The sequence below is a fragment of the Hipposideros armiger genome, unplaced genomic scaffold (genome assembly GCF_001890085.2).
Source record: "Hipposideros armiger isolate ML-2016 unplaced genomic scaffold, ASM189008v1 scaffold_3, whole genome shotgun sequence".
Classification (NCBI taxonomy): Eukaryota; Metazoa; Chordata; class Mammalia; order Chiroptera; family Hipposideridae; genus Hipposideros; species Hipposideros armiger.
In genome coordinates this window covers 6809722-6830724 of record NW_017731353.1, presented here as the reverse complement: position 1 = coordinate 6830724, position 21003 = coordinate 6809722, and the positions used below count along the sequence as shown (strand labels likewise).

The following is a 21003-nucleotide window of genomic DNA, read 5'->3' as shown; positions in this document are numbered from 1 at the left end:
AGACAGAGACAGAGATAGAGAGAGAGAAAGAGAGCGTGAGAGAGAGAGACAGAGAGACAGAGATAGAGAGAAAGAGAGTGAGAGAGAGAGAGAGAGAGAGAGAGAGAGAGAGAGGAGAGAGAGAGTTGTACACACGTGTGCACTATCCAGGCTCTTGATATACGGGGAGTACTGCAGCCACATGGAACACGCCCAGAACACGCTGAACCAGCTCCTCGCCAGCCGGGAGGACTTCAGGCTGAAAGTCGAGGTAACGGGGACTTCCCAGCCTGTCCCCCAGCCTGTCCCCCAGCCCATCCCCTGGCCTGTGCCTCTGAGGCTGGAGCTTGCTGGTCTCTTGTTTGCCAGTTTTGTGGGACGGTGGGGACAGGGTTAGTGATGTGACTTTTGTGTCAATGTTTTTAGCAGGTGATTTTTTTTTTCTCCTTTGCATTTTGTTGGGGTGGGGAGTGAGTAGGTGGAGGTCACCGTCCCAGGCCAGACCACAGCCTGAGTCCCCTGGGTGCGGTTGAGGCAGACCCCAAGGACCAGATCTCACTCTGTGAGGCGCTATGCCTGACCCCTGACCCTGGCCTGTGCAGACCCCACGAGGGCCCCAGGTGACACATTTGCTGGGAGCCTCCCGCCGCTCTCCCGTCCTCACCCTGGGCTCAGGGCCAGGCTCTGGCACTTGCTGAGTTTTCCACATGAGCCCCTGTCCTATTTCCCTTAATTGGGGTTAGCTGGGCTGCTCCCAGGCTGGCGTTCCCGGTTTCCAGAGTGGATCCTGGTGCAGGGTCCCTTTGCTCTAGCAGTGCTGGGGGTGCCCCTTGGAGATGCAGGTTGCCCCCGTGTGTCCAGGCAACAGTGGGGAGCCCCTGGTTCCTGCAGGTGGCTCCCCTTAGGGAGCAGGCTGCCCCGAGGGTCTTGAGGCGGGCCTGGCAAGCGCTAGCCCCGGAATCACGCGGCTATTGCGGACCCTTGAGGATGTGAGGGGCGGCTGGCCCCACACCTGGTTTGGGAAGGGTTCCGGGAGCCGGGTCAGAGAAGGACCAGACACCTGGGCCCCAGTTCCAGCCTTAGGTCTGCCCCCTCCCAGGCCGGGGTATGGGAGTGTTGGGGTCCAGCACCCCCAGGCCAGGACTCTTCATCAACTCGCTGCCCCCTGACGCCCAGGAATGCACACTGAAGGTCCAGGATGGGAAGTTCAAGCTGCAGGACCTGCTGGTGGTGCCCATGCAGAGGGTGCTCAAGTACCACCTCCTTCTGAAGGTGAGACCCCCACTCTCGGCCTCTGCGGGCTGGATTAGGGCCTGGCAGCCTCCCCGGGCATGGACTGGAGCCCCGGACAGGCCAGGACGAGACATAAACAAGCAGACAGTTAAGACAGCCGGGGTTTGGTGCATAAAAACTGCACTGTATGTTGGGAACTGCGCTCTCTCTCTCTATATCTGTATCTATCTGTATCTGTATCTATATCTCACAGTAAATATACAAAGGAAAATTGTGGTTAAAACGGGTAAGAGCAGAAAAAGTGAATGAGATGGAAAAGCGTCCTCAGACCAGGAGTAAGAGACTCCTGTGGTTGGCTCGTAACCTGGCCCCTGAGCTGCCTGGCAGCCATGGCGGAAATAGGAGGTCCTTCTGGACAGACAGACCTGGGGGAGAGACCGTGTTTCTGGGAGGTGCTGAGTGAGCTTCGTCCATGAATCAACAGCCACCTGTTAGCTCGGCACCTTGCTTTGTGCTGCCTAAGGGCCCTGCCGTTACCCACAAGACGTAGCGACACCTTTTTCTTGAAGTAGCGTGTCACCTGGGTGAGGGCTGCCCGTCTGTCTGCTGGGGTCGGGCAGCTGAACCCGACCCTGGGCCAGCGGGCGGGGGCTCTGTCCAGGGGGCCTCATGCTGCATACACCCCGTGCCGGGTGGGGGCGAGGACAGAGGCCCCAACCCCCGCGTGGTGACCCACAGCTCCCCCCTCTCACCTCCAGGAACTTCTGAGCCACTCCACCGACCGGCCGGAGAGGCAGCAGCTGAAAGAGGCACTGGAAGCCATGCAGGTGGGTAAACTGAGGCAGGGGAGAGGCGGACCAGCCTGGGGCGTAACCAGCACACGTCCTTAGACTGGAATTGGGCTCATTAACAAGCCTCGCTCTGGGACCATAGACACACATTTTCCTGGGACAGCAAGAGACAGAGCAGAGGGCAGGGTGGTGGGTGAGGCCCACCCAGGGGCAGAGGGGTCAGGTGGAGGGGGCGACAGGCCAGATGCTCACCCCAAGTGTCCCATCCCTCACCTCGCCTGGTCCCCAGTGACGCCCTTGGGCCCGCCTTCTCCCTGCTTTCCTGACTGTCTGCTGAGGCCATCACCGGTTCCCAGGCACTGGACTCGGTTCTGGGCCATCTGGCCCCATGCAGCCCACGGCCCAGCCCTGTGGCTTCTGTTTCTGAAATGCCCACCCCACCCAGCCATGCCGCCTCTCCCCTCCACCCCACCCAGCCATGCCACCTCTCCCCTCCTCGCTCTGTCTGTGGAAGCCCACTGTGCAGGCACCCCTCCTGATGGAGAGGTCAGCTCAAGTCACGCCCCTGGTCGGAAACCCCCTGTGGCTCCCTACTGCCCCCGAGTCAGGCGCCCCTTCACCCTGGCTGTGTTTACCACAATGCTCCAAATTCCAGGCAAGCGAGGCCACTCCCAGGCCCCTGGATACACGCCATCCTTTCCTACTTCTGAGTGTTGGCTCCTTGTCACCTGGCTGCACCTCGCGCTTTCTGCCTTTGCAAAGCGACATTTCCCGGGAGGAGTGCCCCACTCCGGGTTTCTGGTCCCCCAGTGCTCTGTGGTCTGTGCTGAGAGAGCTCTGAGCAGCCTTATGCTTGTGGAGAACTTCACGCCATGTCATGTGTGACCTGTGGCCTGTGCCACCGAGGCTGGCGTGGTTGGACACCTTGCCGCCTTTTAACGTTTCTGCCTCAGGATCTCAGATTCTGCCCCGCCAGTGGGCTCCCTGTAGGAATGGGCGGGGGGCACTGGAGGAAGGCTGGAACCAGCTCCCACCTTGCCCCAGCGATCCCACAAAGGCAGCCCATCCCCCTGCTGGGCAGAGTCAGTGCCGCCTGTGTGGGTTCTTCAGAGGAGAGCTGGGTCCCCTGGCTCCCAGGTGGTACTGGGTGACCAGTCCAGCCACTCTGCCCTCTGGATTGCAGCGGGCACTGCCCCCTGGTGGCCAGCAGGAGGCTGCAGTGTGGACACCCGGACAAGCCGGTGGTCGGTGGGTATCCACTTCCCAGAGCTGAGAAGCAGGCTGGTCCAAGTCTAGTTGGCTGTTTTTCTTCTACTCTAACCTGTAAGATCAGGTGGCAGGAGTCTGGGGTTCTTGGCCCGCCGATTGGGGTATGGTTTGGGGTTCGTTTTACCTTTTCTGACTTAGTTTATTTGTCAAGTGGGGGTGACACGTCTCACCCCTTGTCGTTTTGAGGGCTGGCCAGCCACCTGTGGTGGATGGACGGCGGAAGGTGCTTGGAAAATGCCCAGTCCTGGGCAGATGTGAGGCGGGCGTGGGGGCTGAGCCTTCCTCGCCCCGCCCAGCACCAGCCTGCTAACCCCGCCCCACCCTTGTTGTTTTCAAGGACTTGGCGATGTACATAAATGAAGTTAAACGGGACAAGGAGACCCTGAAGAAGATCAGCGAGTTTCAGAGTTCTATAGAGAACTTGGTAAGTGAGAAGATGAGCGAGGACCGCCTATACCTGTTTTAGAAATTGTTCTTTCATGATCTCAGCATCAAATCAGCGGAGGCGTGAACACACACTCTGTCCAGCCAGGTCGTGGGCGCACGTGCAGCTACCCCAAGTGCCCTGTGCACGCAGGCTGCCCGCCCCCCCCCACCCCCCCTCCCTGGCCTGGACGGAGGACTCTCTTGGGTCCAAGAGGAGGACATGGCTCCCAGGGGATCTGAGGCCCCTTCTGGTCCTGCACCCCTGGCCCACCCTCATCCCCACCTCCCTAAGAAGCACGATGCGGAGGGTTTGCCCACCCTGCCCAGGAGCTGCCCTCGGGTTCTCCCCTTCCCTCGGCCTCCATCAGGCAGGGCTGATACCTCACGGGACCCTCTCCCTAGCCTGGTCCGTCAGAGGCTCATCCTTGGGGCATTGGGTGAACCAGCGTGTCCTGCGGGCCGAAGACCCGGGTCATCCAGGAAGCAGACACTTCCCCGCTCATGCCAGCCAGCACCAATGTCCTGCAGACCTGCCAGCTGTTTAAGCCGGGGTTTCTCAATCTCAGCTCTGCACATTTGGCTCTGGACCATTCCGCTGTGGGTCTGCCCTGTGCATTGTAGGATGGTGAGCAGTACCCCTGGTCTCTGCCAGGGGCACCCCCATATTTGGGGGTCCCAAGTGATGATGACCAAATGTATGTCCAGACATCGCGAGATGTCCCCTGGGTACAGACTCACTTCTGATTGAGAGCTGCTGGCTTATACCCAGACATTTTCACTCTGTGGTACCTGAACTTGGCTGGGTCCTGGTGAGTCTCTGTCAAGGTCAAATCAACACAGAAGTTTTTGCAAAGGAAGCTCCTGGATGCCTCGACCCACACCTGGGGCCCGTTTGCCCATTCCTCACCCACCAGGCTCGGAAGAGCCCAAAGAGGTCGCCTCTGCAGACATGTGGCCTGGAAACCGCTCGCGATGTGTCGTCAAGTGAAGGAAAAAAGTTCCCAGACAGCATTCGGATACACCCCCCAAGTGCAGAGGCGGTTAAGGGTGGGCGTGCCCCAGAGTGTTAGGGTGGTGTGAGTGCCCGGCAGGGCCCGGTCGGGTTTCCTCTCGCTGATCGTCGATGTTTTCTAGATACCATATGATGGACGGGCATTGCTTTTGTAGCACGAAGGCATCTGGGGGAATTTTAAGAACACTTTTACATATGAGTAATACTTGTTCCTGAAATAACAAAAACAGAACAACGACGATGAACAGGTGTGGAGCGTTCCTGCGGGCCAGGCCGTGCTCAGCTGTTTTCTCCCGGACCCCACCACCCAGGTGGAGGTAGTACTTTCGTTGCTGTCACTTTAGAGGTGAGACATGGAGGCCCGGAGGGAGTCGCTAAGCAGAGGGCCCATCCAGCCCTGTGTGACACCAAAGCTGTGCTCTGAGTCTGGCCCTGGAAACTTCTGGAAAATTCAGCGAACTCAGGAGAAGATGCTGAGAACGTCCATCAGAGCTCCACGCGGCACGGCCTGCTTAGCATCTTGGCACGTCCCTGCTGCCTTTCCTGTCTGCATAGGTCACACAGGAACCTATCAAGACACTGTCAGTCTGCATCAAAGCTGAGGAGCCGAGATACAAACCAAACGGAAAATGAAAATGAAATCTCAGCAAACCAGAGAGCGGGTTTGATGGGAAACCTCTTCCTGTGGAAGATGAACTGTTGGCAGGACCCCGCGCCCCGCCCCCCGCTCCCCCCACATCTGATAAGCGCTGTTTGTTCCCTTTAATTTGGTTTCTCAGGGCTGGGCATCTGGCTTTTCCTACCAGTCCCTGCTCTGGACACCACACCGCACTGGCCTGTTAACATAACCCCACCGTGAATCGCTCTTTGTTCACGCGGAGCTGTGGGGAGTCCTCGGTGGGGTGGGAGGGGGGACAGGAGCCTCCAGGCCAGTTCCTCCCCCATCTCCTGCTCCCGCCTTGTTCTGAGCACCAGCCAGGATCCACTGGGTTCATCTAATTTGGTTTCCTCCTTTGGGTTCTGGGGAAGTGTGTCCTTGGGTGTCTGCCTGCTTGGCGCTTTCTCCCAATGTAAGTGCTGCTTTGGCACGGGGGCTAACGCCGTTCCCCTGTCTTCCCTAGCAAGTGAAACTGGAGGAATATGGGAGGCCAAAGATTGATGGGGAGCTGAAGGTCCGGTCCATAGTCAACCACACCAAGCAGGACAGGTGAGCGGAACGGCAGCCCCGGCCGGCGGCATCCAGCAGCCGGGCACCCTGCTCCCCACACACCTGGGAATAGCTTTTCCTGTGGAAAGAGCTGCCCGCCCACTCGGCATTGTGTTGGCTCTGTTTTAATTGCTTCCTTCCTTCTCGGTAAGAGCGTCGGTGAGCCATGCCTGCCAGTGGCTGCCATGGCCGTGGAGCTGTGCTGCCCGTGGCCGACACCAGGCTGGGCTGGGGGGCAGCCAGACGCCCTGGCTGGTGAGCTCACAGGCTCACTGGAGCTGGACAGAGAGAACGGCTGCCAGCTGACCCAGGGAGTGCCTAGGCGGGGGATGGGGACAGCTCCAACTGAGCTGGCGTGCCTGCAGTTGTTCATTCTCCACGCGCACCTACTGTGTGCAGTGCCTGGGGACATGTCCGGGGTCACAGAGGATATGGGCCCGTCCCCCAGGGCTCCCTGGATGGAGCTTGGAGTGGGGGAGCCGTGGGGGCAGGAAGCCAAGGAGGGCTTCCTGGAGGAGGTGCATCAGAGCAGCCGAGACCTGGCTGAGGGTCAGTGTTGGCGGGAGGCAGAGGGCAGAGCTTGGGCTCCGAGGGGGTGCCGCCTCCCTGTGCCCGCCACAGGGGCACGTGGCTATCCATGGCCCGGGAGCGCAGTGCTCTGGCCGTGCTGACGGGCCCCTGGCCGTGCTGTCGGGCCAGGTACTTGTTCCTGTTTGATAAGGCGGTCATCGTCTGCAAGAGAAAGGGCTACAGCTACGAGCTGAAGGAGACCATCGAGCTGCTGTTCCACAAGATGACCGACGACCCCATGAACAACAAGGACGTCAAGAAGGTGGGCCCCGGGCTTCCTGCTGGTGTCGGCGGGGCCTGCTGAGGCTGAGCCGTGCCAGGCAAGGGGCAGGTGGCAACCCACCCCCCCAGCTGACGGAGCCGTCGTGGGGTGGCCTCTGGAAGCCAGCCCTGACCCTGACCAGGGGGGCTGCAGTGGGGACAGGGGCTTCCCTTCTTGGTCAGCCTCTTGATAATGTGACTTAAGCAGAAGGCATGCCGGCTCTGTGCTGGGCCCAGCATTTCCCGGCCTTGTATTTTTTAAATCTTTCCTGGGAGCGGGCACAGTTGGGATCATAGCTCCCCAGTGAGGAGGCTGAGCAGAGGAGCCCAGCCACGGCCTCGGCCTCGGGTGAGAGCCAGGCCTTAGACCTTGGTGGCCTGACTCCAGCCCACATTCCCCCTGCAGCAGGCAGGCTTTCCTGCCCCTCCCCACTCCTGCCTCCTTTGACAGACTGCTGTCCAGCCAATGGGCCCTGGCTGCTGGGGGTGGGGCCATGGCTGCTGGGATGGAATTGCCACACCCTCTGGTTCAGTCCTGCTTCAGCAGAGGCTTTTATACCTAGAGCTTGAGCACCTACTGTGCGCAGCTCTGGGCTAGGTGTGAGGGCCAGGAGCCAGTGTGCCAAAAATCCTAGACCCTCAACTTAGGAGCTTACAGTGTAGGCTGCAGGCGCCACCTGGAGGAGCTATTGGGGGTGACCCACCTAACCCAGATGTCCTAAACAAGCTACTGGGGCCCCCGAGGTGGTGACCTGAGGCCACTCCCCCGACTCTGGACTGAAAACGCAGCCCCTGGGCCCCAGCCCCTTCTCTTCTGGGAGGAAGGCTCTCTGGTTGCCCCACTGCAGGGCATTTGGTAGTGGTCAGTGTCCTCTGCTGCAGCACCCACCTCAGGGCTGGGCCGAGCCCCGTAACAACCTCATCTCCCCTTTTCCTTTCCTCTCCTCATGCTTCCTAGTCTCACGGGAAAATGGTAAGCACCTGGCGTCTCGTCTCAGTGCCTTCCTCACCTCAGGGCCCAATGCCAGCACGTCCTTCCTGAGCCGGGAGTGGGTCCTGGGGGCCCCGGTGGGTCTGAGCGGGGGGCCAGCCCATGCTTTCTCCCCCCTCCTCCTCCCCTGGTTTCGTAACTGTGACGACGACGTGTGTGTGACAGATTTGCCTGTTACAGGAGAGTGGGAAGTGAAGGCCTCACCCCCTGCTCGGCCTCCAGCCCCTCCACTGCCTAGAGACCAAGGGCCACGTGTCGTTTCTCGGCCTGCCGGTGTTCTTCCTACTGTGTCACCCCCACCTTTGCTCTGCTCTCTCCATCTCTCCCTCCCTTCCTCTCTTCTCCCTCCTTCTCTTCCTTTCCCTGCACCTTTTCTAACAAATGGGCTCAGACTTTCTAAGCTTCTTCCTGGGCCCCTTCGAAAGCCCCGGAGCTGGCCAGTCCCGGTGGGTGGCCAGGGGTGGCACCACTGTGGCCACTTTGCTGTGGGCTCCCCAGGCCACGGCCTTCCCCTGCCTTTATTTTATTTTTCCTGTTGTTTTACTTCAGAGACGTAAGATTTTTTAGCATCACATTTAGGAATTGAAAGTGAGTGGGCTGGTGTCGTGGAAGGGCCCCGGGCGAGTTCCTGAACATGGGCTCCCTGGGGACCCAGCTCAGTCACTAGGGACGGCCCCCGTTGAACCAGTGGAGTTCAGTTATAGGAGAGGGGTCTCAGGACATCCTGTTAGAGGGGTTTGCACATGCATACACACACACGTGTGCATACAGACATGCACATACACGAGTGCACTGTACACAGGCATGCACACACACGTGCACACACAGGCATGAATATGCAAATGCAAATGTCCGTGTGCCCAGAGCCCTGCCAGCTATTTGCAAGCGTGTCCCGTTTCCTCCCACAGTGGTCCTACGGCTTCTATCTAATTCACCTGCAAGGAAAGCAGGGCTTCCAGTTCTTCTGCAAGACAGAAGACATGAAGAGGAAGTGGATGGAGCAGTTTGAGATGGCCATGTGAGTACAAGGATGGCAGCAGTGTGGGGGTTGGAAGCCCCAGCGGGATTTGGTCCAGGGACCCTCTCCGAGGAGGGCTGGGCAGACACCCAGCGACTGAGATGGGCCCCATCAGCCCATCACCACCTTGGTGTCATCTTAGCTATTTCACAATCTGTGCGGACAGGAGGGCCCTCCCTGCCACGTCTATCCCAGGCAGTTCAGGTAGCTGCTGCCCTGAGGCTCGGCCTGTCCGGCAGAGCAGGGAATGGCCTGGTTGTGGTGCCACAGACTCAGGGTGACCCGGATCCCCAGGGCCTTCCAGGCTGGTGGATTGTCACCTCTCTGAAGCCACAGAGCTGTTTATCCATGAAATCTAGGAGGAGCCCCAATATGTCCACCAGAGAAAGGTGATCGGTGGGGTCCCCAGAAATGTCAGATCTGGAGCGAGAGTGGCATGGCCTCTGTGTCGTCAGGCTCTGCGCTCACCTGCCTGGCCTTTTCCTCCTGTGAAATGGAGATGAAGAGCGCCCAGGTTATGGGATTTGGGGGACAGCCATCTCCATATCTGCCCCTCGGTTCCCAGGGGTTATAGTTTTCTCCTCAACATTCTCTTAAGAAAACTTGCTAGTATTCACCAAATTGAAAGAGCGTTACGGTAAACACACTCAGACTCCACCATTAACGCCTGGCCCTGCTTTCTTTTTTTTTTTTCTCTCTATAATGTCTGTTTTATTTATTTATTTATTTTAAATTATTTTTTATTATGAAATACACATTTTTTAGAATTAGCTTCAGCTGTACAACACAGTACAATAGTTATACTTTTTACCCCTCGAAGTGTGGCCCTGCTTTCTTTGTCACATCCCACCCCACCCGGCCTTCGTGCCATCTGATGGTGACTGTATTTATTTCTAAGTGAATTGCAGGTGTCAGGGCACATCCCCCTGAATACTTCAGGGTGCCTTTCGTGAACTCGAGTTCACTGTTTAGGTTTTCTCGCTTCTAGCCTGTAGACAGTCAAGTCTTAAGTGCACATCTGCTGAGTCTTGACACGCGCCTGCGCCCGCCCACACCCGCCCCACCCGGACCCTCGTCAAGACACAGCCCCAGGAGCTCTCTCACATCAGTGCAGACCCTCATTCTAGCCGGGTGTCGGGCAGATCCAGGCTGAGTCCTGGCCACCTGCGCCCGCCCCAGCCTATTCCTGAGCCCGGCTGGTTTGGGGCTCGGAGAGTCTGACACCCTCTTTCCCTCCCGTCAGGTCAAACATCAAGCCTGACAAAGCCAACGCCAACCACCACAGCTTCCAGATGTACACGTTCGACAAGACCACCAACTGCAGAGCCTGCAGGATGTTCCTCAGGTGGGGGCTTCCTGCCCCAGCTCCACCCCTTCCACACCCTCCAGCCTCTCCCACACCCCCCACACCCCCCCTGTCCCCAAGGGAGCCAAGTGCTGCAGGCACCCTGTGTCCCCCATCGCCACTGACCACCCCCCTCCGGCTGCCCTGGGCTGGGCCCCTCAGTGTCAAACCCACCCTGGAGGGGAGGTGGCTGTCCCTGTAGGTGCCCAGGGCCCGCTGTGTGGGGCAGCAGAGCAAGGCCAGGGCTGTCCTTGGGGAGAGCTACACCAGGCTGCACGTTAGGGCGGGGGTCCTGGAGGCCCCGGGCTTCGAGGAATGGGTGCTCTCTCTCTGGGGCAGGTGGTAAGGCGACCCTGGTAGTCTTGGGCCCTGCCCATGGCTAGCGTAGCGTCCGTCTCACCTTGGCCCTCCCTGGTGCAGGGGCACCTTCTACCAGGGGTACCTGTGCACCAAGTGTGGCGTCGGGGCGCACAAGGAGTGTCTGGAAGTGACGCCTCCCTGCAAGATCAGTGAGTACCGCCTTGCCCTGCCCATGGGACACAGGCCTTGGAGGCTGGTCCTCGCGGCCACACAACGGTCCCTAGCTAAGGGTCCCATTGCTCACACCACCTTTTGCCACCCTCCTGGCCCTGGCTGTGTTCGTACATTTTCTTTTTTTATCGTGGTGACTCCATGGGACAGGGATCAGATGAGGAAACAGGCTCAGAGAGGGGAGGACACCTGCCCTGGGTCACACAGTGTCAAGGGGCCAGATGGGCTGGCGGTTTCGTGCCAAACCCTCCCTCCTAACTGCCACCCTCAAGGGCTTGTCTCTGCCTCCTCCACATCCGCTGCCCATTCCAGTTGTGAACTTAGAATCTATCCCAAACGGGCGCAGAACAGTCTTGTCAGTTGCATGGAGGTTTCTGATCGCAGAGACACCCCTCACCCCCGGTTCTCCCGCACCCAGGGAGCCCTGGCCCCCTCTAGCTACAGCTATGTCAGCAGATGGCTCACGTGCACGCATGCGCACAGCACTTACGCGCACCCATCTCCTTGTGCCCATTTGTCAGAAAGCAAAGCCTGAGGCTGCGGGGAAGGGGCTTGAGCCTGCCTGGCTGGCACCCAGGCTGCTGAGGATCCTCTGAAACATCTTGGTTTGGGGAATGCCTTGGAGGGGGATGGTGTCCAGCCAGAGCACCTAGACGGGCAGCTGAAAAGCCTGAGATGGTTCTGGAAGGGTTCAGGGCAGGAAATGGCTGAGTGCTGGGTCTGGTGGGAAATAGCCCCCGAGGCTTCATTCTGAAGCACGAGGGTCAGCTCTGCTCCCCGTGCATCATGTGGGGACCCAGACCCCCCCACATCCCTGTGAGACGGTGCTGTCTAATTGCGGTCCCCACGTGGGAAGGTGCGCCAAGAGGCGGTTCACTCGCGCCAGGAAGGCAGAAAAGCACATCGGGCCTGCTTGTCACCCTGACGCCACCTCCAAGAATAGAAGGTTCTGTCAGTTCCCCGTTGACTGGGAATGCTGGCCCAGCACCCTGATCAGGGAGGAGGCTCCCACAGGTCAGCCCAGACCCCCCGTCCTCGCCACAGGCCCCTTGCAGCCCAGTCCTGGCTAGACGACAGCCGGCGCCCATTGGCCCAACTTGGCTTCTGAGCTTTGCCCATCAATACTGCCCTCTTGTGGCCACATGTCCCTCACACTGGGCCACTAGACAGTTTGTTTCTTTTGGCATTGTTTGTTCTGATCCTAAAAGTAACATACTTACTTATCAAAAATTTGGAGAAAAAAAAAAGAGAGAAGAAATGAAACAAAGAAGAAAATAAGTATCACCCATGAATTTATTAAGAGAGAACTGAAGGTAATATTTTGGTATATTTCTTTTTTAAATGGTGTTTCTGCTACCTCACCCCCACCCCTAATTATTAAATACCATTGCCCGTAGAAAATTTAGAAAATGTAGAGCAGAGCAAAAGGGATGAAAAACACTTGCCATCGGCCAACACACGCCCTTCCTTCTTTTTTGCAGACGCACACGCCCACCCACCCAGTCTCTTTGTTTTTGTGGTTTTCATTATGTATGCAACTGGGATCGTTCCAGATGGACAGCTTCATATCTTTTGAAAGCTAGTTATGAGCATCCTCCCATATCATTAAAGCCCATGGTGGGCATTTGGTTTTATTTTAAGGAGCCTGTGGTTCCCTTTCTGGTCCCTCTGCTCAGGACGTTGTCTTGCCCCAGTCACTTCTGGCCATTTTTGTCTGGGGAGTTCCAAGCTACTTTCTCTCCCATGCCGTGCTCTCATCTTTTGTTCTGGGCTCTGCCAGTGACCCAGGCCAAAGCAGGTTTAGCTGTCTGCTGCCCCTGGGCCAGGATGTCCCCGCGAGCCTCTCCCTTCGGGCGCCCTTCCCAGGGCAGAGCCTTCCGTGCAAGTACTGGCTGCACTGCCTGGCCCTCCCTGCCCAGGGCCTACCAAACCCGTAACCTGTTCTGCAGGGTCTGTGGGGTACTTAAGTCTGCCCGAAGCAGTCTGCACTGTGAGTATTAGATGTGCTGAGGTCATGTCAGCCACACACGTTCGCCCTGTAGTCTGTGCTTTGTCCAGTGGTGAGGTGGCAGCTGGCAGGTGGCTGGGGCCCAGCCTGGCACTGCGTCCTCCCCTCAGGGTGTCGCAGGCAGGTGGAAAGAATCTTCGGAACATTCACCTTCCATCGGACAAGCTGAGGTGTCCCATGTCCTTGAGCACCCTGATGCCTGTGTGTCTGAGACGACGATGTCAGATAGGCATCATGGGTACTGGTCCCTGCTTGTCACTTGTCCTCAGCAGGCATCACTAATCAATTGTGGAAACCTTCCGTTAGAGCCCAGGCCCTGCCCCGTGACCAGGCAGCTGCTGCCGCTGGAGCAGAGCTGGCATGCAGCAAAGCCGAGGTGCTGTCGGGTCTCATACCCAGCCTGTGTTCTCTTGGGACCCCTAATACTGGAGCTCAGAATTGGCTGTCAGACACGATTATGAAACTTCCACAGTCACCAGCTATGCATTTTCATAACCCATGTCTGACACGAATGGCCTGGAAACTCACCTCAGGCACACTCCTGGGTACGCCCAGCGGCTCCCATCCATGTGGGTGTGAGCCGCCCGGTCCTTGGTGCTGGTGACCTGTCCTCTAAGGCCTGATGTGCTTCCTTTGCAGGTTCACCTGCAGACCAGGTGAGTCCGCCAGACTCTTCTGTCCCGCTGCCCTGCCCCGTCCCCCACATGCCCTGTGTGGTCGTGAGGGCCCTGATGGCTCCCGCCCGTTCCGTTTGCCCAGTGCCTTGCCCACGGCAGTGGCTGCCTGGCTTTGTGACGTGCACCTGCACACCTGCCCGCATCCTGATTTGGCTTAGAGCCCTCTGTGTAGCTGACTTGGGATTAAGTCCCTGAAGTCGCTTACAGGATGTGGACATTGTCTTCCCCTTGCTGTGGAGTCCAGTCAAATTAACCACTTAAGGGGCGCTTTCTAGCCCCTGTTTGAGGTGCAAAGATGCCCTCACGGAGGAGGGAAGACATACAGCATCTAGCGGCAAACCCCAGGCTCAGAGCAGGGAGGCCCCAGGGCTGGGGTAGTCAGGGCAGGTTTCCTGGTGGGAGTTAATGGTACCGGGTGGGAGATGGCTGTCACAGGGCTGTGGAGGCGCACATGGGGGAAGACATGATAAGAATAGCTGGAGGCTGTCGCCTAGGGAACCTGTCGTAAATGCCTGTGGGAGTGCAGGACATGTCCCTGTCTTCTCCCTGCTTCCTGCACGGACCCTTCTATCCGGGGGTGCGTGTGGGGAGTGTCGGATGCTCGGGCAGCCTTCCCTCATCACTGTTGTCTGTCCTTGCCCTCACAGGATGCCTCTGGAGCGGGACCGGGTGAGTCTACAGGACTTGGGCCCTCTCAGCTATCGTCGGGTGTCAGCTTGGTCACCCGGGAGCCGAACCTGGGCCTGGTCACAGGGACTGCCCCGCTTTCCCCAGGCTTGTCGGCTCCCGCCCTGTGTGCTGTCCTCCAGCCCCATCTCCCTCCCACCTCCACAGCCACCTTTCCCGGGAGCCCTTAGTATCTGATGACGCAGCGCCGGGCATGGGGACAGGCCCAGCCTGCAGGGGGTCAGCGTCCTTCCAGCCCAGAGAGAGGCCCTGAGCTGCAGCCCAGAGACCCTGAGTGGAGGGGACATGAAAACGCTGCTGCTGTCACTTTACCGTTTTCTCTGTCTCCCCGCTCTGCGTTGCATCATAGGAACATGGCTTTTAAATGTTGAGAATTGAAAGCATTGTGTTCTATGAAGTTTTAGTGCAGTTCAAGCGGTGATGAGCATCTAAACCTAGTCACGGAAGAACAAAACCCCAAAGCACGCTGCTGCCGCTGGGACACCAGCATTGGGACCTGGCCCGTACAGGCCCATGTGGGGTGGCCGGGACAGAGCAGGGCTCCATCTAGGAGCAATCTGCATGATCTTGGGGGGCTCAGCCAGGACCCCCAATTCAGCCCCACAGCTGCCCTGGACCAGCTGTGTGGCCTTAGCAAGTCCCTGGGCCCGGCTACCTCCAGGCCCCATCTCTAACGTGAGGGTACCCCATATCCTGCTGCACGTGGCTGTCAGTCAGTCACAGGTTTGAAAGGTGTTTGGCAGAAAGTGTGAAGTGCCAATTAATAATAAGCTGTGATTACCACCACGATATTGAGCCTGTTAATCACATAAATATATTGGGTCTTCGGAAAAGTCATGACGTATTTTGTCTGTGTTTTTCAAAGGTCATTTATTTATTTATATAAAGAACAAAGATCAATCAATGATATATTGCCCGTTTTGTTCGATAACCTTTGCCATCTTTCAGTGAGCTTCATAATTCCTCGTTTATAGAAGGACCTGTCTTTATCGGTGAAAAACTGAACAAGGTGCTGATTTACAGCCTCATCTGAATTGAATGTTATATCACGCAAGGAGTTTTTTGTTTTTTGGCTTCGGGGTTTTTTTGGGGTTTTTTTTAAAGACTTTTATTGGGGAATTGGGGGATGGGAACAGTGCTGGGGAATTGGGGGAAGGGGAACAAACAAGTTGCTGTCCTTTTGTTCTTCAGTCTAGTTGTGGAGGATGTTGCTTCACTGGCCCAAGTTGGCACCATCATTGCGCTCTTCCCGGGCGAGGCAGATCAGTCGCCAGCTTCCGGACGGCCGCTCACTGTGGCTGCTGGCCGCTCACTGTGGCTGCTGGCCGCTCACGCTGGCTGCTGGCTACACACGATAGCCCATGGCAACCCACTGCCACAGGGGCTGCAGCCTACGCCGTTGCCGGCAACTCACAGCAGCCCAGCTTCAGGTTGAGCTGTTGTTCAGCATCTTAGCTGTAGAGGGCAGTGTCACTGGCCCTCACATGTGGGATCCAAACCGGGGCCCTCTGGTGTCCCAAGCCAGCTCTTAACCAACGCACCACTTGGCCGGCCCCATGCAAGGAGTTTTGAAGAGAGTGAAACAAGTGGAAGTCTGACAGTGCAAGGTCAGGCAAGTATGGTGGGTGCGGCAACACATCCCATCCAATTTCCAATAATTTTTGACGTGTGACCAAACTTGTATGTGGTCTCGTGTTGTCGCGATGGAACACAATTCCTTTACAATTAATAAGCTTTGGATGTTTCTGGATGATGGATTCATTCAAACTGCCCAGTTGCCAACAGTACACATTCGAATTGATTGTTTGGTTCCTTGGGGTAGGAGCTCGAAAAACACAACACCTTTAAAATCCCACCACACTGAGAGCATAACCTTCCTCTGATGAATGTCTGCTTTCGATGTCATTTGAGGTGAATCATCACATCGGGACCAAGATCGTTTGCGACCACATTGTTGTAAACAATCCACTTCTCATCACCAGTTATCAGTTGCTTCAAAAAAGGATCATTTTCCTCACGTTTAATGAGCATATCGCAGATGTTTATACATGCCGTCAAATGAACTTCTTTGAGTTCATGCGGAACCCAAATATTGAGCTTGCTTATGTATCCCAGCATCTTCAGGTGGTTGTGAACGCTTGAATGATGGATGTTCAATGTTTCTGCAATCTCTCATGTCGTGTAACATGGGTTTGACTTGATCGATGCCTTCATTTTGTCGTTATCAACCTTGGTGGGCCTCCCTGACCGAGGAGCGTTGTTGACATCAAAATCACCAGCATGGAATTTCATGAGCCATCGTTGGCACTGATGTTCTTGTGGAGCATTGTCACGTAAACTTTATGCAACTTTTCACAAGTTTGACGCGCGTTCTTTCCTTTATGGAAGAAAGTAAAACAGTAAAATATGGCAAAAATGCAGTTTGGTCTTCCATCTTCAACTTGTAAAATCTCTAAAACTCAACCAACTCACTCAATTTTTGTTTAGAATGAAGCTAGAACTGTCAGCGGTCAAATGACATAGCAATAACATAGATGCAAATGACTCTAGTACTTCCAAAAATGAACTAGTGCCATCTGTTGCAAACATGCATCATGACTTTTCCGAAGACCCAATATGTAACAAAGAGACACGAGTCTTTTGGGGAGAATTTAAGGGGGGGCCATATAGGCACTTGTCTTCTTGTCCAGATGCCCCCAGGGGTCTGAGAAGGCCATGGAGGCCGAGGTCAGCAATAGGGCAGGCTGTTGCCAGGATGAAGTCACGGAGCCACTCCCTCCTGCCCTGTCCTCCACAGGTCCCAAGATGGTGGCTGTGCAGAATTACCATGGCAACCCCGCTCCCCCTGGGAAGCCGGTGCTGACCTTCCAGACGGGTGATGTGATCGAGCTGCTGAGAGGGGACCCTGAGTCTCAGTGGTGGGAGGTGGGTCCTGGGGCCTGGAAGGTGGCGGCCCCGGCTCTTCCCCAAGCCTGCCCCCCAGGGCAGAAGCACAGAGTCCTACATCATCAGGCAAGGGCCAGTTTGGGGGTGAGACCATCAAGGGTGGAGAGTAGCAAGGCTGTGGCATTCCCACTGTGGCATGGATTTGGAGTTCCCAGCCCTCTCTTTCTTGGGGCATTAGCTTATCCGTGTTAGGGAATGCAGTGTCTCCTCACAGAGAAGCCCCTCCTGGCATCCCCATCTGCCTTCTGTACACCCTCCCCAAGGCTCCACCTCCTCCACTCCGTGCCTACCCCCTCCCCACTCTGCACCAGCTCAGTACCATCGTGGGGCAGTCAGGCATCATGCCCAGCCCTGGGGGACACCATGACTGAGACCCCACCTGCCATCTTCCCCTAGGAGCCCCCATGTGGTGGAGGGGAGGCAGCGGACAACATGGGGGCATTGCTTTATGGTTCTGAGCCATGAAACTTACCATTCCGTTTGTAAGGCCTAGATAGGTGGCGCTCTTGATGCCCACACACCCCTGGGCACTGCGGCCAAGCCCCTGGTTGCTCCCGGGGCGACCTGCTCCGAGCGGACACCAGTGCAGAATGGTCGTTATGTCCGTGTACAGCGGTTGCCATGGTTGCTGTTTTGTGGTGGTGCCCGTCAGTGCATACTTATGAATTTATTGTGCCAGACCGTGCCTTCACATAGCTGGAGAGTGACAAGGTGCAATGGGTGTCTGCATTCCCAAGCCTCGTCCCACCTGAGCCCCGCCGTCCAGTCTCCCTCCCCGGGTGTGACCAGGGCCATCAGCTGTTGGGTGGCCTTGTAGAGACGCTTTGCTGATGAGAAAGGAAGACTTAGTGAGGCTCTTCCTGGCCGAGGGAACAGGAGAGCGCAGGCCAAGCCCCGGCCCAGACTCTCCCAGACAACGTCTGCGTACCTCTCTGGTTTGAGAAGGGCTGGTGTAGACATGAGAGAACAGCAGCCGGCACATGGCACTGTATGTAGTCACTTAACTTCTCCGGGCCTCAGCGTTCTCATCTGAGAAGTGGGGATGCACCTCATCTCCCTGCCCAGAGTGGTGATAAGGTCACCTGAGGTCACAGCAGGGAGATGGTACTGTCACACGCTTCTCAGGAACTGCCCTTATTCTGTCCTGAGGGAACAGTGCACACAAAAGCGCCACCCTCAACTCCCACTCCCACTGTCACAGCCAGGCCAGGCCCCTGCTGGCCCTGACCGTTTCTGTTTTCCTCCAGGGCCGGCTGGTGCAAACCAGGAAGTCAGGCTACTTTCCCAGTGTGTCTGTGAAGCCCTGCCCTGTGGATGGAAGGGTGAGTGTTTGCACAGAAGCTTCTGGAGCACAGCGGCTGGGGTGCCAATGGGCTGTCCCCTCACTCAGCATGTCCTTGCTAATGGCCGTTGTCAGCTTGCCCCAGAGCAGGGGCAGTGCCCAGAGTGAGGACGGGTGGAGGCCACAGGGCACAGGTGCCCTCTTGTGTGAAGGACTCGGCCAGTTGGGGGCTGCATTTCATCATGCTGCTAAAAACACTAAAATAGCCGTCTCTGCCGCAGTTGTAATGGACTGAAGACCAGTTGTCTTTCTCCCAATTGTGGGGACTCTGAGTCTTCTCAGATTGTTATGTAGCCCCAGGAGGCGCGAGCTCCCCGAGATGTAAGAATTCAGAGCCAGAATTTATGATGCTAGGAAAAAGGCAGCGTGGCGTTTCTTTCGTGCAAGTGGCCTGGAGCAAGTTCTCGTCCATGACAAAAGCATCCAACAGGCAGCCTTGAATAAATTGAATCACCCCCCCACACACACAAAAAGTAAAAGCTAAAATTGCAAGTTCTCCCAAAGGAGCAGGAGGAGAGTCCAGATGCCATGAGCCTGGCGCCCAGCGGGCTCCCTGGCCTTTGACCCCATCTGCCCTGCACACTGCTTCTGTGCCACCCCATTGCCCACGTGAAGGAGGGTGTGTTAAAACACTTAGAGCTTTTGGATAATGTTTGCTGACAGGCCAAGGCGACCAGACAGCAGAGGAGGAAAAGCGTCACGAACACACCCGGTGGTTGGGGCAGGTGCCTTCCTATTCTGGGCCTCAGTTTCCCCATCTGCATGGCAAATGGCTGGAGAGGGGAAGAGAGGCCAGGGGTGCTGCAGCGATGGGTCTCCTCTCAGAGCTGCAAGGCCTGGCCTGTCTGCAGCCTCCCCCTGAGACCACACGGCCAGACGCCTGCCCAGGGGCCGTGGGCCCGTCTGCCGCGAAGAGCTATAGTGGGTGTCCCTGTCCACTGCTGAGAGATTCCTACAGCCTTTGGTGGCTCCCCTCCTGGGGATTAGGTGCACTATTAGTTGGTGGTTGGTTACTGGTTCATTCACTCATTCGTTCAGTCCGTCAAACCTACTGAGCGTCCACTCAGAGGTGGTGAGTCCTGGCCGCTGCTCTCAAGGACCTTGCAGTCCAGTGGCTTCAGGCCCAAGGGTTGGGTCATTGCTGACAAACCCCCTCTGGCCCCCACCCTGTGGATGGCCCCTGGGGGGGACATTAACCTGAATGTTCTCTTTTGCCAGCCGCCCATTGGCCGGCTGCCGTCCAGGGAGATCGACTACACTGCCTACCCCTGGTGAGTGGACCGACTGGCCCCTTGGCGGTGGGGTCTGGGGTCTCCGCTGTCTCCGGGCTGGCTGAGCCCCATCGCCCCAGCCCCCTTGTCCTTCCTCCGCCCCAAATTGCCAGGAGCCTGGGGGATTGTTCCCACACCCAAGCAGGTCTTTCTTTCTTTGCCAGACAGATCACCGGGTTTGAACACATGGGAAGGTGAAGCCGTTTTTCTAGATGATCTTGAGATTCATCGTATAAAATAGATGAAAATGGTTATTTAAGACCGAATCTATAGTCACGTATTTACTCATCCAGTTGCTGGATGAGAACAGTGAGGCTGTTTAGATTAATTAAAGCATGAAGTGGGCGCTCTGGGTGTGAGGTTGGCCTTGGGGTCCTGCTTCTGTTCCTGGGCCTGCTGGGTCACCAGGCCACCTTGAAGAACCACCCACCTGTGGTGGCCACAGAAAGGGTAGCTTAAGTGCAGTAACCCTCTACCCTGGAGTGCCTCTCATGATTTTCAGTTTGGGGTTCATCTCTGAAGCCACCCCTGTACCCAGGGGTGCAATGTGCCGGTACCTTGGTGTCCCTGGCACCTCTGCTCAGTGGCTCCATCGTGTCTCTGAGAGCCTGGGTCTGTTCACGGCAGTTTTTCACCCAAACTTCGGTCTCATACATGGGGAAGGACGGAGCTGTGACTTTGACTTGACGGCGTAACAAATAGACGTTAACTGTAGAATCACTCTTGGTTGCACAGTATTCACACAAGTCCTGGTTTAGCCTGATGGGATGGTGCTCAGGGTAATCGGCTTTGTTTCGGGGGAGGGGGACTTCATTTCAGCAGAGATGGCAGGAAAAGCTTTCTGTCCAAGTCTGTCCGAAACTCATTAGCAGAGGTGTTGGTGATCTCCAGTGTTACAACAAAAAACAAAAGCCCCACTTGGAGCAGTTTTTAATTACTGCTTTTTAAATAGTCAAAACTTACAAGAGAAATTTGACCTGATGTTTGCATTCCACTGAACACCTTTCGCAGGCCCCGGGTTCTGTAGAGTGGGACCCCCCGCAGTGGATTGGCCAAGGTCTGGGGTCCTTTTCCCCTCCATGATCTTTCCTGTGCCCACTATGTGCTTACTCACAGGCAGATGCCCTGCCACTGTCCTGCGGACCTCACCCACCGTTTGCCCCTCCCATAGGGGCGTGGCCTCATGTCCTAATCGGGTCATACGCTGGTTAGAGCTGTTGGCCCAGGGCTGGATGCTGTCATAGGCATTGTCGGTGGTACAACCCTCATTTCTTCCCGGCCCCTTTAGGTTTGCAGGCAACATGGAGAGGCAGCAGACAGACAATCTGCTTAAATCCCATGCCAGCGGGACCTACCTGATCCGGGAGCGGCCGGCCGAGGCTGAACGCTTTGCCATAAGCATCAAGTATGTGCAACCCAGGGGTCAAGGAGCCCTGTCC

At 56.8% G+C, this 21003-nt stretch overlaps 1 protein-coding gene across 7 annotated transcripts in view; it reads left to right on the top strand.

The window, feature by feature from the left end:
- The window catches only part of VAV2 (vav guanine nucleotide exchange factor 2), a 166924-nt gene that overhangs the window by 133060 nt on the left and 12861 nt on the right, over positions 1-21003 (top strand). For 4 of the 7 annotated variants that reach the window (XR_002123656.1, XM_019639596.1, XM_019639619.1 and 1 more), the window contains 16 exons: positions 151-250; positions 1156-1251; positions 1971-2039; positions 3610-3696; positions 5832-5917; positions 6617-6749; positions 7707-7721; positions 8648-8757; positions 10001-10102; positions 10523-10611; positions 13281-13297; positions 13966-13987; positions 16803-16930; positions 18199-18273; positions 19512-19564; positions 20853-20969. Coding sequence is in view for 6 of the 7 variants with exons in the window: in XM_019639596.1 (XP_019495141.1) it covers positions 151-250; positions 1156-1251; positions 1971-2039; positions 3610-3696; positions 5832-5917; positions 6617-6749; positions 7707-7721; positions 8648-8757; positions 10001-10102; positions 10523-10611; positions 13281-13297; positions 13966-13987; positions 16803-16930; positions 18199-18273; positions 19512-19564; positions 20853-20969 (1299 nt within the window). In the remaining variant the exon portion in view is untranslated. The remainder of the gene's footprint in view (positions 1-150; positions 251-1155; positions 1252-1970; positions 2040-3609; positions 3697-5831; positions 5918-6616; positions 6750-7706; positions 7722-8647; positions 8758-10000; positions 10103-10522; positions 10612-13280; positions 13298-13965; positions 13988-16802; positions 16931-18198; positions 18274-19511; positions 19565-20852; positions 20970-21003) is intronic. The other 3 variants (XM_019639630.1, XM_019639610.1, XM_019639603.1) reach the window with 1 other exon arrangement.